The sequence below is a fragment of the Asterias amurensis genome, chromosome 5 (assembly GCF_032118995.1).
Source record: "Asterias amurensis chromosome 5, ASM3211899v1".
NCBI lineage: Eukaryota > Metazoa > Echinodermata > Asteroidea > Forcipulatida > Asteriidae > Asterias > Asterias amurensis.
The window spans coordinates 6,210,471-6,224,338 of record NC_092652.1 but is presented as its reverse complement, the minus strand read 5'-3'; the positions used below and the strand labels follow the sequence as shown (position 1 = coordinate 6,224,338).

Genomic DNA, 13,868 nt, shown 5'->3' with positions numbered 1-13,868 from the left:
ATTTGGTCATTAATTAATTCACCAAAAATATACAGATAAATTTTGCCGTAATTTCATCATTTCAAAACCTCACTCACAAATTCATAAACTTTTCTATTAGTTATTTGGAAATTTGAGCCAAAAATATTGAATAACAAATATTTTGCAATAGAGCAAATCTACATTTGCTTTGAATTAAATATCCGAGTGTTCTTCCCAGATATTGTGAATATTTTAACACAATTATTTGATCGGAAGTATAGAAAGCTGAAAATGATGTGTGACACCACTTGGGAATTGAATACGAATAATTTCTAACTGAGAATTCGAATGACAAAACCCCATGATTCAACAATTGCCTTTTGAATCACCTTTAAATATTCAAATTCAATCACCATAACCCTGACATCATGTTTGAAATTTATGTGCATGCTCAATCCATGCTTCCTGCGAATGCTTCGTGTCGAAGCGAATTTTATTGCGTCACAGTTTGAAAAAAAAAAAAAAAAACGCGTACCGATTACTGCGTCACGCACAAAAACTCGCATTCGCATGAAGTATGAACCGAGCTTTTAAATGCTCAAAATGGATCGCATGTTTTTTCTCTCTCTCTCTCTCTCTCTCTAAGCGATCACCTACTTTACTTATGTATCCCCTCTTCGATTGAAAAGTAAACACAATCAGTATGGGGTAGACAAGGCCAACCGATTGTGTGTATGACATTACATGTTTATAAAGCCATTCACCAAACCACCAACTGGTCAAACACAAACACAGTCTTACATTCTGACCTAACTTTGTCTACAACATGGAGAAAGGGTTCCAGGAATTATCGTCACTGCTTATGGTTTCAGAAATTTGATATAAAATCCAGACAGAATTATGGAATTATTCGATATCGATACAACATGCATAAAGGGTTCCAGGAATTATCGTCACTGCTTATGGTAGCAGAAAGTTGATATAAAACCCAGACAAAATTATGGAAATATTTGATATTAATACACAATAAAAAATAGGTTCCAGGAATTATCGTCACTGCCAATGGTTTTAGAAAGTTGATATAAAACCCAGACAGAATTATGGAAATATTTGATATTAATACACAATAAAAAATAGGTTCCAAGAATTATCGTCACTGCCAATGGTTTTAGAAAGTTGATATAAAACCCAGACAGAATTATGGAATTATTTGATATTGATACAACATGGAATAATGATTACAGGTACTTTGTTACTGCCAATGATTTAAGAAATTTGATACAAAACCCCTGGCAGAATTATGGAAATATTTGCTCTTCAATTTTATTTTACTGCATAGTGACCTTTGTACGGTGTTTTGTTGAAAAAGCTAGACTGGATGTCTCAGGGTAACTGTCATAACTTGTTTAGCGTTTAGAGACTGTGATTATAAAACGAATTACAAAGTACATATAAAATCATTTAATACGATGTTTTCATGTTATGTGTGTAAAAAATACCTTGTCAATTCAACCAGGGTACATTTGAGCATTGGTTCAACTAGCCTGCAGAGATGGATTTTGTTTTCTTCAACAATTTTGAAAAATAAAAATCTCACACAGTTATTCAGCAATACAACTTGCTTGAATGTGTAAATAAATATAAAAATAACTAACAATTGTATCATACACCTTTTTGCATTTCGTTCATGAGACGTGAAATGGAGGGGGGGGGGGGTGGGGGTTATGCAGAATTATGATATAATAACTACAGGAAAAAGGGAGATCATCCTCTAAATATACGACGTTATGTATTCATAACTTAGTCCCAAGATATTCTTTTTTATACTAAAAAACCAGTGTGGACACTGTTATTTTAGATATCTTTCATACTATTTAAAATTATTAAAAAGTTTCAAAATTTTGAGAGAATAATTGCTGATTAAAAAAAACAAACCTAAGTTTATGCCATCTTTTAAACTGACAATTGTCGTCAATGAGTGCAGATAAGTGGTTGGGGTGACTACAAGTTGCAGGGTATTTTATGAACCATCTTTGTTAAAACCATGGAAGACATTTAAAAAAAAAAATCAATTAATGATAGGCTATTATAATATTCAGAACGGGAAATATTCATTGATACAAAACAATGTATAGGCCTAGACGTATATACATCCAAAAGTCATTATCTATAAAGAAGGACCCTGATCTTGGTGGTATGTTAGAGAACAAATCAGGGATAACAAATTAATCAATAAAAAAGGGGATATTCAAATAATTCGATTAAATTAAAAAATATAATTTGTCGTTTAAATACTGATTGTTAGATTCCGTGGCGACTGACTTATCACTGGTTATAATACGATGAATACAACATATACACATGATATAATTAATACAAGGTTATGTACAACAAAAATGGACACCACTTCTCTGTGAGTACTGTGGCGTTTCAAAGTCAAAACAACAACCACAACTTGTTTTAAACTTCGGATACATGTGAATTCATCCTACAGCATGCCTGTATGCTTCGTTTTAGGGAGGGCAGGGGCGCCTTCGAACCTTGGGAGGAAATTGTGAAATATCTACTGCCAGAGCATTTCAAGGACACCAAGGCAATGGCTCGTGGGCATGGGGGTAATCGCCTTCATTGCCTCCGTGAAGTATTAGGCCTGCTTACAGTGCATTGTTCAAACGGTTGCTCCTTTCAATAAATTGTCCAAGGTAACAAACGGTCCCCATTCACAACGACGAGAAAACAACAAACTGTCAGTTCGTAGGAACATCGAAAGTGAACAAGAAACAAAATGGCGTCGCATCTCTAGTTACAACCAAAAGTTCGGCGTTTGTACAAGCGTGGCGGGTAACAGACAGCGATTATTATACATGCAATATATAAAAAGGCCAGTGAGTCTGGTAGACGGAAGAAACCTTACACTCCTCTCTGTACAGTGTACATTGCCGTGGTGATGCGCATGCGCAGTTGGTGTCACTTGAGCTTCGTGTGGCCGTGAACTTGGCGACTTCCAGCATGGATGGATCTATACAGCTACAACCGTGGAGGAGGGTTCGTTTGCCTTTATAATTATTCTTTTTTCCTTCATTATAAAACTTTATACACAATGTCCAGTCATCATGTCCTCAAATGGCAGTGTTATGTTACAAGACAGGAGAAAAAAACAAACATCAAATCATCCGCCCATACTTTGTCAATTTTGTATAGTAATTGACAACGAATACACTTTGCTGTTCGCCAGAAATAAAATAATAAAAAAACCTTTATATACAAAGTAGATTAGTAGTTTTCATCGTGCTGTTTGATTTGACTGCAGTCATCACAGATTGTTTTGTTTTGTGGGCTGTACACAAGCTAACCATCTGATGATCCATGCAAACAAGGGTGGTAGAAAGTACGTTGAGGTACTGGGTGCGAACTCACAGTAGAAGTGCATCAATGTTTAGTAGCCTCATCGTGTCATGGCTTAGACTGCCACACAACGCGTCAATATCGCTAGGAAGATTCTTGTATCTGGTTTCAAGTGGGTGGTTTCAAAGACGAAACACACAATCACAAACACTACTCAGGGTGTGTATCTAAAGTACGTGTGGTCTTTCTTCATCAGATTGTAAGAACTGGCAGGGTATATAACCATAACCCAGCACTGTGCTGGTAACCTGCCGAGAGTTTTAGTGCATGTGGTGCGACTACAGTTTTTATGTGGTTCTTCACTGGTGGTGGCCAAAGGGTAGTCCGTTCTGGGGGGCGGGGCGATGGTCCACAATGAGGGCAGTAGAGTGCCGGCTTGGCCGACTTAAAAAAAAAAGTTTATTTATATATTTATAATATAGACACATAAAAAAAAAATGTCTGTGAGAAGAGTTTATTTCGAGATTGTGCTGTGGTCCAACTCTTTTTGTTTTTCTTCAGCGACTCACTTGTCTCTATCCCGGTTGCTTCTCTCGCTTCTCTCGTTATCTTTTTGCTGTTGCCTGTTCCTCCGCCTATCTTCCTTGGTGAGTGGCTCCACGTTCGCGTTCTCATTGGCATTGTTCAACCTTGACTCATTTTGCCGCTTATTGAACCTCTTGCACCTGCAACTCTTGACGGTACTAATGCGGTAAGTTCGCCGTTCGCCTGTCTCGCACACGAGGTGCACCCTTCTCTGGCGGACCACATCGTTCACGCATCGCCATTCCTTCGTCTTGCTGCGTGACCAGATTTTGGTAAAGTCGGCCCCCCATTCCAGCAGCTGATTAGGCACGCACTCCCCAACGCAGATAACCTCTGCAACTGGCTTGGGACTGGTACAAAATCCATCCGAGATATATCGCTTGGAGCGCAGCTCTCTACACGAAAGATCTTCTGTTGGGTTATAACACAAGAAGAAGAAGAATAAACAATCGATATATACATTTGAAGAGCAATGTACGTCGGGGTCACGTGATACTGGGAGAGGTCATTAAAAATGTTCTGGGACAAAACAAAAACTCAACTCAATGCATGGTTTTAACGGCAAACGATATTTAGGGCTGAAACATCAAACGTTAACTAGGTTTGAACAATTCCGCTTCACATACGTCAGTTTGGAGACGTCACTCTAAAAAAAGGCTCCCACCAAAATGACCTCCCTTTTTGCAATAACATTATAACACATACGTCTGCAGTACTAAAGGCCACTGTGATACGGCCAACACCTTTTCGAAATCAAGGCTTCGGCTTTGGATTCAGGCTTTGGATATGTCCTGTTTGAATGAAGCTATCTTGAGGAACCTAAACCGGAAGCCAGCCCAAGCCGTGGTTTTGAAAAGAGCCGTGGTTTTGAAAAGGTGGGGTGACAGTTTAACCCAAAGTGGATCTGAAATAATAAAAAAACATTGTGTGAAATTTCCCGAATAATAAATCAGAAATTGTAAACTTCATGCCTAAAAACACACGAATCGCCAACCAGTCTAATAATAACCTTGTACCGGGTTAGCTTGGCCATGTAAATCTGGCCAAGAAATGGATTGAGCCCAATAAATTGTAGCAGGACTTGCCGTAGGGGATTTTTAGCATATATTATAGAGCAAGGCCCTTGGTTTTCAGAAAAAAGGTCGTCAGGCTTCATATGCAACCCTTTGAGCATCTTCACAGAGGACTGAGTAGCCGCCATGCCACCATGCACACAGCAGGTCCACCAGCCTGGACACAACCTTATAAAGCCCATCGGCACATACTTCTCGCCTTAACGCGACGTTGGCACACTAAGCACTCGAATATACCTTGATCCTATTTTAAATTTGATGTACATGTACACCCTTATTCAAGTGCTCCTCGTAGAGCAAATAGATTTAAAAAAGAAAAAAAGAAAAAAAAGTTTGCGGCTGGTTTGGGATGTTTATTCATGAGCTCTGTGTGCGGCCATGGAGGGCCCCCCTCCAAACCTCTCTTGTAGTGTCGGTTTGGCGGTGCTGAGCTTTGAAACTTATACCATCGAAGATTGGTGACTGCTTAAAGGCACTGTACACATTTGGTAATTGTCAAAGACTGATATTCTCACTTGGTGCATCCCAACATAATTTATGCATATAAAATAAGAAACATGTTATTTTCTTTGCTCAACTGAAGTTGCAAGAGAATAATGACAGAAAAACACCCTTGTTGCACTACTTTGTATGCTTTCAAATGCGTAATAAAAGGATTCAGTTGAAGTCAATATTATTTGTTGGGTGATAAATTACCGCTTTCTCAAAAAACTATGTTACTTCAGAGGGAGCCGTTTCTCACAATGTCTTGTATACAGCTCATCGTCCATTGCTCGAACGTCACCAAGTAAGTTTTTATTTTAACAACTATTTTGAGTAATTACCAATAGTGTCCAGTGCCTCTTTAAGCACACCATGGTATGGCAATGGTATGTACAGAAGGTTTGTATCAGTTGACTCATGTTTTGGTATCATAACCCCGTACCCATGACCTTTTGCAGTTTGTTTTTAACCGTGTATGAAGGGAATGGCCTGGGTTCTCAGAGTTTTGTTTAAACATCACACAGGAACAAAGTTTGGTTTACGATTTCGTCGTGCACACACAAAACATAAACACACACTGTTGCACTTCCCCTGTGTTCAATATGGCGAACTTTCTCAGACAGAGCTGAGCAGGAATTTATAAAAACACAACTTTACGTCCAGTATAATAGCAGAGAGACATGGTCTTGTGTGTTTAATTTTTGGCATGACGGACAAAATGGGGGAAAGTCACCAGTTAAAAAAAACAAACCAATTTTTATTTCGAGCTTTAGTTTTTTTTACTTGATTACCATGGAGTTAATATGACACAAGGTTAAAGAGTCGTCATGGCTATGAAAAATGTACGAACGTAAATAAAATACTTGTACTGCCAAGCAAAAATGTGTGCAACCGACTTGTCATAGCTTCTCTGTTCTCTGTAGTTTTTGTTTACCTTCTTGCATAGCATTCGATCAACAACAAAATGTTTTCAAACATTTAACCTCCAATGCTTTTTCCCCCCAAGTCAGATAAGTTTGCCACAATATTAATGTTTGATGAAGTATTAGAACGAATCATTGTGTAGCCCCCCCCCCCTCCGATCACAGACCGCAATGTTTATGTGGGCCTTGTTAACTTCAGTTATTTGTCTTAGCACGCTCATTACGAAGCAATTACTGTAATCGTAAAACAAGCAAGAGCCGGTGCATAATATATGGACGAGAAAAAAAAGTGGCTTTAAACTGATAGCGGGCGTTTAACTCCTGTGTCCAAGAGCGCGCGAACACTTTCAGTGCGAAATGAACACGTGCAGCCCAGCCAAAACCTGTTAAAATGTACAGCCTGCCTAGAGTGAGACTCGGTGCAGTTTTGTCCCCCTCGTCATTCTCTCTTCTACTCTGATGGCATTCCACCCGGGCTTTGGGCTCTCTACAGTTTATATAATAATAAAGAGTGAGTGGAAAAAAAAGAGAGACCCGGGCACTGGATACGGGAGAGTGATTCCAAACACCACAGTTCTATGCTGCTGAGCAATACACGGATTTTTGTTCGGGCAGTGAATGGCGATTGTGTTGGAACACAATGGCACCGGGTATACAAGCCTGTGAGCTGCCCAGTATGAATAATTATGAATCAAATACAGTTCCTGTATTGTTGTTGAATTGCTACGCGTTCTATACCATTTCCCTCTTGGCAATTTTCTGGAACCGTGAGACTTTAAACTCTCTGGCACCTATCATGGCATGGTTTCATACGATCACGTATTACACACACGGGGACGTATACAACAAGTAGTGCGAGAATAACATCAGATCTATGGTTCACGTTTCTTGGCCAACTGTTTTTAGATTCAGTTTGCTTCTGACACTAGTTCTGATATCGAAGAGAGGCCGTAGCATTTCTTCACTTAGGTGAAATTTATGCAATTTCACGACATCAGCGCTGTGCGGTGACCACAGAATGAAGAGTGTTTGTGATTTTGAATGAAAACGACCGCAGTCCAACTAACAAGGCCTCCACCACGCCATGGGCATACGATGAGGGAACACGTTCGGCTAAAAAGTTCGCATGAAAGAACATTCTTTTGAAAGGCCAGAATATTGAATAAGCCCTTTGCCTGTATGGCCAATGGACTGCTATTGTTTACATGCCCATAGGGTGTGTGGCATGGACCATATAGCCTGTTTAGCACAAGCAGTGCATTCAAGCCTACCCTTTTTCTGTGTGTACATCATGGTTTCAAAAGAATTGGGTCCATATACCCGTATGGCAGCCTCCTTGCAACGGGCAGAGGCGTTGCTTTCGCCACCTTTCCATCAACCTACCTGGGTTGTAGGCTTCTTCATCCGTCTCAGTTGTCTGATCTACACCCCGTATAGGTCCTCCGATTGATGACCCACCATTAACATTCTGTCTCCTCTCGTTTACAATCGCCAAATCAGGCAGAGTTTCTGGTAACATTTCAGAGTGTTCATCGTCTGTGTTCACCACTAGTCCACTCGTGCTGCACAAAACCGTACTCCACAAAATCGCCGCTCCAAGCCATAACCTCCTCACCGTGATCCACATTTTGTTTCCTGCCGGAGAACTTGCGCTGACTACGGCCGGCGACTTCTGGGCTCTGTGGGTAAAGTTTCACATTAAGAAAAACTCGTCAAAAGCGCGGGAATGGACGATCATAAGCAGTGTGTTCTCAACTACAACTACATGACAATAGAAACAGAAAATACGTCTACGGGATAGATGTACTACCACTGAACACGTACTCCGTGCCCGTTTGACGATGTTGGTGCAGGGGGCGGAGCTACGTCTGTCAATTATTCAAGTGGTTAGAGTCCACCGTGACGTAGGGCTAAGTCACTTACTACATGTCACGTACCTCATTAGTCGGGGATCATGGCTGTGACAGTTTAACAAAAGGCACATAATACAAGTGGGCGGAGCGTAGATATGTCACAGTAAAATGACAAGTGACCAGCTTTTACTGAAATATTAAAAATACTCTACTTTAAAGTGGAAACACACACGCTTCAGTTTGTTTTCAAATAGGGACTCGAAGACCGAACACTACAGCCAAAAGCCTCTAAAGAAATGCAAACCATAGGTTTGCAATCGATCGCGTTTTGCACCTAAATGACATTCAAGGTATATAGATAGTTGAGACATTTTTTGCACCCCCAATCGGAACCTCAATGCAGTAGCGACACCTCCAGGTAGCAGGGTGCAAGTCGGCGGATAAGTCCTAATTAGTTGCACTGAGCTCGGGGAGGGTGACAGCTTGAATTTAACGGTAAACGCGTGGGCTTGAGAGTAAAAAAGGGCTTGATACTTTTGGTTATTTGCATTTTGGCGTTGGTGTTGGTGGGGGGGGGGGGGGGATCTCGGACCACGGGACCAGTGTTTCATTCCACTTAATTTATTAGTTCCGGTTGTCTCAACAAAATGCAAACTTAAAAGAACCCACTGAAAAGAATACCAAAAAGGAAATTTCAGCTTTTAGAATGTAAATGGGGAAAACCCCAGAGAATATGTCCAGGGAAAACTCTTGCATTCAGGTGTTTCAGGGACTGGAAACCAACTCCACAATAGTGCCACCGGTGTGATTCGAACCGGGGTTCGACAGGAGGAGGGAAAGGTAAAATACCACTACACCCAACGCAAACAACCCTTGTTTTGGAGCGTGAGGAATGGATGGGCAATGGTTGGTAGAGCCATGGCGTGAGGAATGGATGGGCATTGGATGGTACAGCCGTGGAACGGGTTTTGGTTGGGTCATGCTTGCCCATGGATCAACTGATGGAAATAAGAAAAAAAAATCACAGTTCCACCAAAATGTGAGAACTTCATGGTTGGAAACGAACTACTGGTTGATGGATCAGTGTTGGACCACTGGTTTGACCATGGTCCAACCATAATTGGAAATAGTAAGACCATGGTTTAATATTATGGATCAAGGTTCGACCACTGGTTCGACCATAGTTCGACCACGGTTTGACTATGGTTGATATGGTGACAACTATGGTTCGACCATCGGTAAACAGGGATCTTAGTTTGATCTTTTGATCCGGATTCGACCATAGTTCGACATAGGAATTGGTTGGATCTAGGTTGGAGACAGGTTCGACCATCGTTCAACCATGGTTTAAACACGATTGGGAAAAGTATGACCATGTTTCAGTTGAATCAAAGTTCGACCATTGTTCGCAAAGAAGTATTGCTTAATATGCGACCACTGGTTTTACCACGGTTCGACCACTGATTCAATCATGATTTGAATACAATTATGTCAATGGTCTGATTATTTGACAATTGATCGACATGGAGCATTGGTTGGGTCAACGTTTGACCACTGGTTTGACCATGGTTCGACATGGAGTATTGGTTGGGTAAAAGTTTGACCACTGGTTTGACCATGGTTCGACATGGAGCATTGGTTGGGTCAACGTTTGACCACTGGTTTGATGATGGTTCGACATGGAGTATTGGTTGGGTAAAAGTTTGACCACTGGTTTGACCATGGTTCGACATGGAGCATTGGTTGGGTCAACGTTTGACCACTGGTTTGATCATGGTTCGACATGGAGTATTGGTTTGGTAAAAGTTTCAACATGGTTCGACATGGAGCATTGGTTGAATTGTTAAATCGGGGTAAGCCTGAACACAAAAATGGGTCAGACTCCCTGGGATGGTGGATCGATGTCAATTCTGACCTCGTATAGGTTTTTACAGAGTGTGTTAATTGGGTTCACGGCATTGGTGCACGGTTCGACCACGGTTAGGCCATGGTCGAACCGTGCAGCAACAGTTGTACATTGGTTAGACCACGGTTCGACCATTCATTGTCCATGATGGATCAATGAAGGTCATCGCGTTCAGCTAGTTGAAGCGGGGTAAGGGCCATAGACCTTTTCGCAAATACTGGGGCGCGCGCGAAAAGCTTGGTGCATTGTGGTCTAGCTGGTATCCAAATTTGATCCACATCTATCCCACAATGCACCTCATTCAACAGTCTGCGCTTGCGCAATGGTATTTGCGAAAAGGTCTATGGTAACTTGATAAAATTATTTTACTCGACGTGGTCGCACGGGCTTGCTGGTGGGGGGGGGGGGGGGTGCTAGGGAGATGTCACTGGTAAAACCTGTTTTTTTTTCAGGCACTCTGCACAGTGCAGTAACATGCCACTAAACCGTCTGTTGAAACTAAACCTCCCCGATATATTTCCTTCCTCCATGCTTCTATATACCACAACTAGCGCATTTTAAGAAAAGGTTGTATATTTACGAGAGGAGATGCCCAAACTGCTTAAATGTGTAGCACCTTCAGAATACGCCATTACACATGTACTTGAAACTCCGTTTTACGGTGCTTGGGGGGGGGGGGAAGGGGTCAGGTGCGAAGTGCACCTGTGTAAATGACACAAGTAACTGCTACATTACCCCCCTCGATGCCGGTTCGTACATACATACATACAGCGTGTGTATTTATAGGTTTTTGAATCACCCCCAGATTGACCACATACACACGCAGGGTCAACAAGTCATTACGGAGTAAATGGGCTTATAATATTTAGGATTAATCATTTAGTACATTCCAATGCAAGCGGATGCTACCTGTCGTTATCTTTAGTACACATATCACATCCCACCCACACAAAATATCAGTTCAAAAGCAATCAGATCAATATTTATTCGTCATGAACAAGTTATGCATATTATAAAAGCACAACAAGTACCTAAACGCAACCTTACCAGAACAGGGTACGATGTCACATGTACAACTAGACTTGTGGTAAAGTCGTTAATGGTCACACGCGGTGGGATAGTCGAATTGTGGCGGTGCTCCCGCGAGATCTCTGCTCTTGCGCGAACTGCTGGTTGCCGACTTTATGTTCAACCGTTAACTAGTCACGAGAGCTGCAGTAGTCTCGCGGGGCCAGCAGTCTCGCGAGAATATCTCGTGAATCGCGGGGAGAGTCGGAACGCTATCACGCGACATACATTTAACGACTTGTACACAAGTCTGATGTTCAACTTGTGACTGCATCCTGCTCATTTCTGCTGAGCATTTAATTTTTAAGTAGCAAGTTCTGCTTATGCAGCTCTATTGAAATTAAGGTTAAAGGTATGCACTCTCCACAGCCATCGGGAAAAACGCAGTGTTGTGATATTCGTCAAACTCCTATTCCCCCCACCCCCACCCCCCACTTCATTTCCTCCGAATTTGTCGTGCGTCTGCCTATAGTCCGGTGCTTTTTTATAGGTTGTTGTTACTCGGTATAATAGGCTAAACGCATACAGGATGTTAGCATTAGGCACAAATACTAACCGTTCAAAAATAAACATAATTAGTTTAGGAGTGCATTTACTGAAGTATACCTGATGGTCGGGGGGGGGGGGGGGTCCGGGGGTAGACAAAAGTCAAATGCAAATCTCTTTGTTTTAACTTAAACTTCACTCTTGAATGGGCATTTTTCATCAGGTAAGGGGCACGTTTATGTCAAGTAAACCCAATGTCTTTGAAATTGTTTTCTAACCTTGAAAAAAAACATCATTTATCAGCACAACTCATTCTTCAGTGTTTTTATTTTTGTTACAATAGATGGGATATTCCCCGCCTCTCCCCTACCTATACCACACGCTTCGTTTTCCATTTGTGTACTCAACTTGTGTCAACACCAAAATTATCGTAAAAATAAATCCCTGCATCTGTGCATATCTAAATGATAAATAACTAAGCCTATATAACAAACAGTTTAAATTTCAATGACAATGTTGATATATGACATGCTGGTGATGTAAGTTATTGTGTACGATATGCGAATTTTTGTGTTTAAAGGTAGTGGACACTTTATTGGTACATGTAAAACTACTCAAGCAAATGGACAGCTGTTTATAGTGTATTGTCTCATATGGGATGAGGTACAAGTTTAAAAATGAGCAGCGCACTGGTAGGGCTGCAGTAAGGGTTGTTTTATTTACTAAAGGCCTATACCATCATGGCAAAATTTCGTAGATCTGCTTACGCAAAAAGTAGCTAAGCAAAACAAAATTATGCTTACCATTTTAAGGTGTTCAGCTAATATAGAATGTGACTTTCGGACTGGGCCCTATCCTGCTCATCTTTGCTAAGCAGAAAATGTGTAAGCAAATATAGTTTATTTGAATGGCGTCGATGAGCGAACGGGTGGTACGGGCCTTTCTTACACTAACCCCCCCCCCCCCCCATGTAAGCGGAAGTGCATATTATTTAGGGATGAAAAATGGTTACATGACACAGAGTCTTAAACATTCTATAATCTTTAAATCCCACGCCCCTGTCGATGACTAGTGAATGAGGGGGACCAAACGGTTCCCCAAAATGGTGACCGTGTCGCATAGTATTTAAAAGCAGAGTCACTCATTTTTGGAAATTATATAATAATATCCCAAATTGTTCGTGAAATATTGAATAAACGCACACAAAACACAGGTAAAACTATACTAGACTGAAAATTTGATCGTAAAATATAGAAAAATGAATAAACGCACACACAACACAAGTAAAAACTAATATTGACCTTTGCACCACAACTACATACAAAATATTGGACAATTGATTTTCTTTGAAAATGTAACAAAACCATTTTCAAAGGAGCGAAGGGCCCTGGCCTAAAAAATATATTATATTCCATAAAATGGAGCCTTGCCAAAAGAAAACACACAACACAAATCAATGGTTGTATTAGAAAATGGAATGACCTAGTTTTGTGTGTAGCAGTCAGCGTGACAACAAGCACAGCGATGTGTGTGTAGTAAATCGCTTACCGTGTGTTCAACCCACCACAGGTCGACTTGACATGTAGTTTGGTTGGGGTTCCTCCTCACCACGCACGATCCTGAAAGTTTTTGAAAACACCGTGGAATAGTTCTGACTTCTGTCTCAAAAGATCCAGCTACCAAACTAAAGTCAGGACTACATGCCTATTAATAATGGTATGTGACACCTCCGCTCTCTGCTCAGTTGCCACCGAACGAAGAGGGTGCAGACACGACACATTGGAAGGCAAACTGCATGAGATGGACTTGAAGTTTTTGTTGTACCACTGGTGTCACGGAGTTTCGACCCTTGTCTTTCACATAACACCTTGAGAATGTCACTGAAGAATGATCCATATACCAACCAATCCCTTGTTTTAATTAACACCAATGAAGAATATTGATGTCGTTTTTATACAATGGGGACAGATCAAAGCGTCATTCGTCAATGTACGTTGAAACACACACACAGACTGTCCGTATTGTGAGTGCAGCCGCCAGAAAGTAACAACATAGGAAAATTACTACACAATGTTTTGAAACAATACACACGTGCCTCTAGTCTGGTCTCCCACGTCCAGTGTCAATGCTCGATAATGGGTATACAGGCAGGGACAAGTCTTGTTTTATGTGATCATGACGTACA

General features: G+C 41.1%; 1 protein-coding gene across 2 annotated transcripts; it reads right to left on the bottom strand.

Moving 5' to 3' along the window:
- Positions 1–589: 589 nt before the first annotated feature.
- Positions 590–13,652, bottom strand: LOC139937548 (sclerostin domain-containing protein 1-like). 2 transcript variants are annotated; one of them, XM_071932748.1, is made up of 3 exons: positions 13,232–13,652; positions 7,754–8,049; positions 590–4,302 (listed from the first exon to the last, which is right to left on the bottom strand). In XM_071932748.1, exons 2-3 carry the CDS (start codon positions 7,995–7,997, stop codon positions 3,872–3,874), a joined length of 675 nt encoding a protein of 224 aa, XP_071788849.1. In that variant the 5' UTR covers positions 7,998–8,049; positions 13,232–13,652; the 3' UTR covers positions 590–3,871. The 2 variants fall into 2 exon arrangements, with proteins under 2 accessions (XP_071788849.1, XP_071788848.1); XM_071932747.1 differs by lacking the exon at positions 13,232–13,652 and having other exon boundaries at positions 7,754–8,393.
- Positions 13,653–13,868: the final 216 nt, after the last annotated feature.

What these genes read in the sequence shown, in the direction of transcription:
- LOC139937548 (XM_071932748.1), bottom strand. Translation starts at nt 7,997, where the DNA reads ATGTGGATCACGGTGAGGAGGTTATGGCTTGGAGCGGCGATTTTGTGG. An exon ending in TGAAGAAGCCTACAACCCAG is followed by an intron (nt 4,303 to 7,753) that starts GTAGGTTGATGG and finishes ATAACCCAACAG; the next exon opens with AAGATCTTTCGTGTAGAGAG.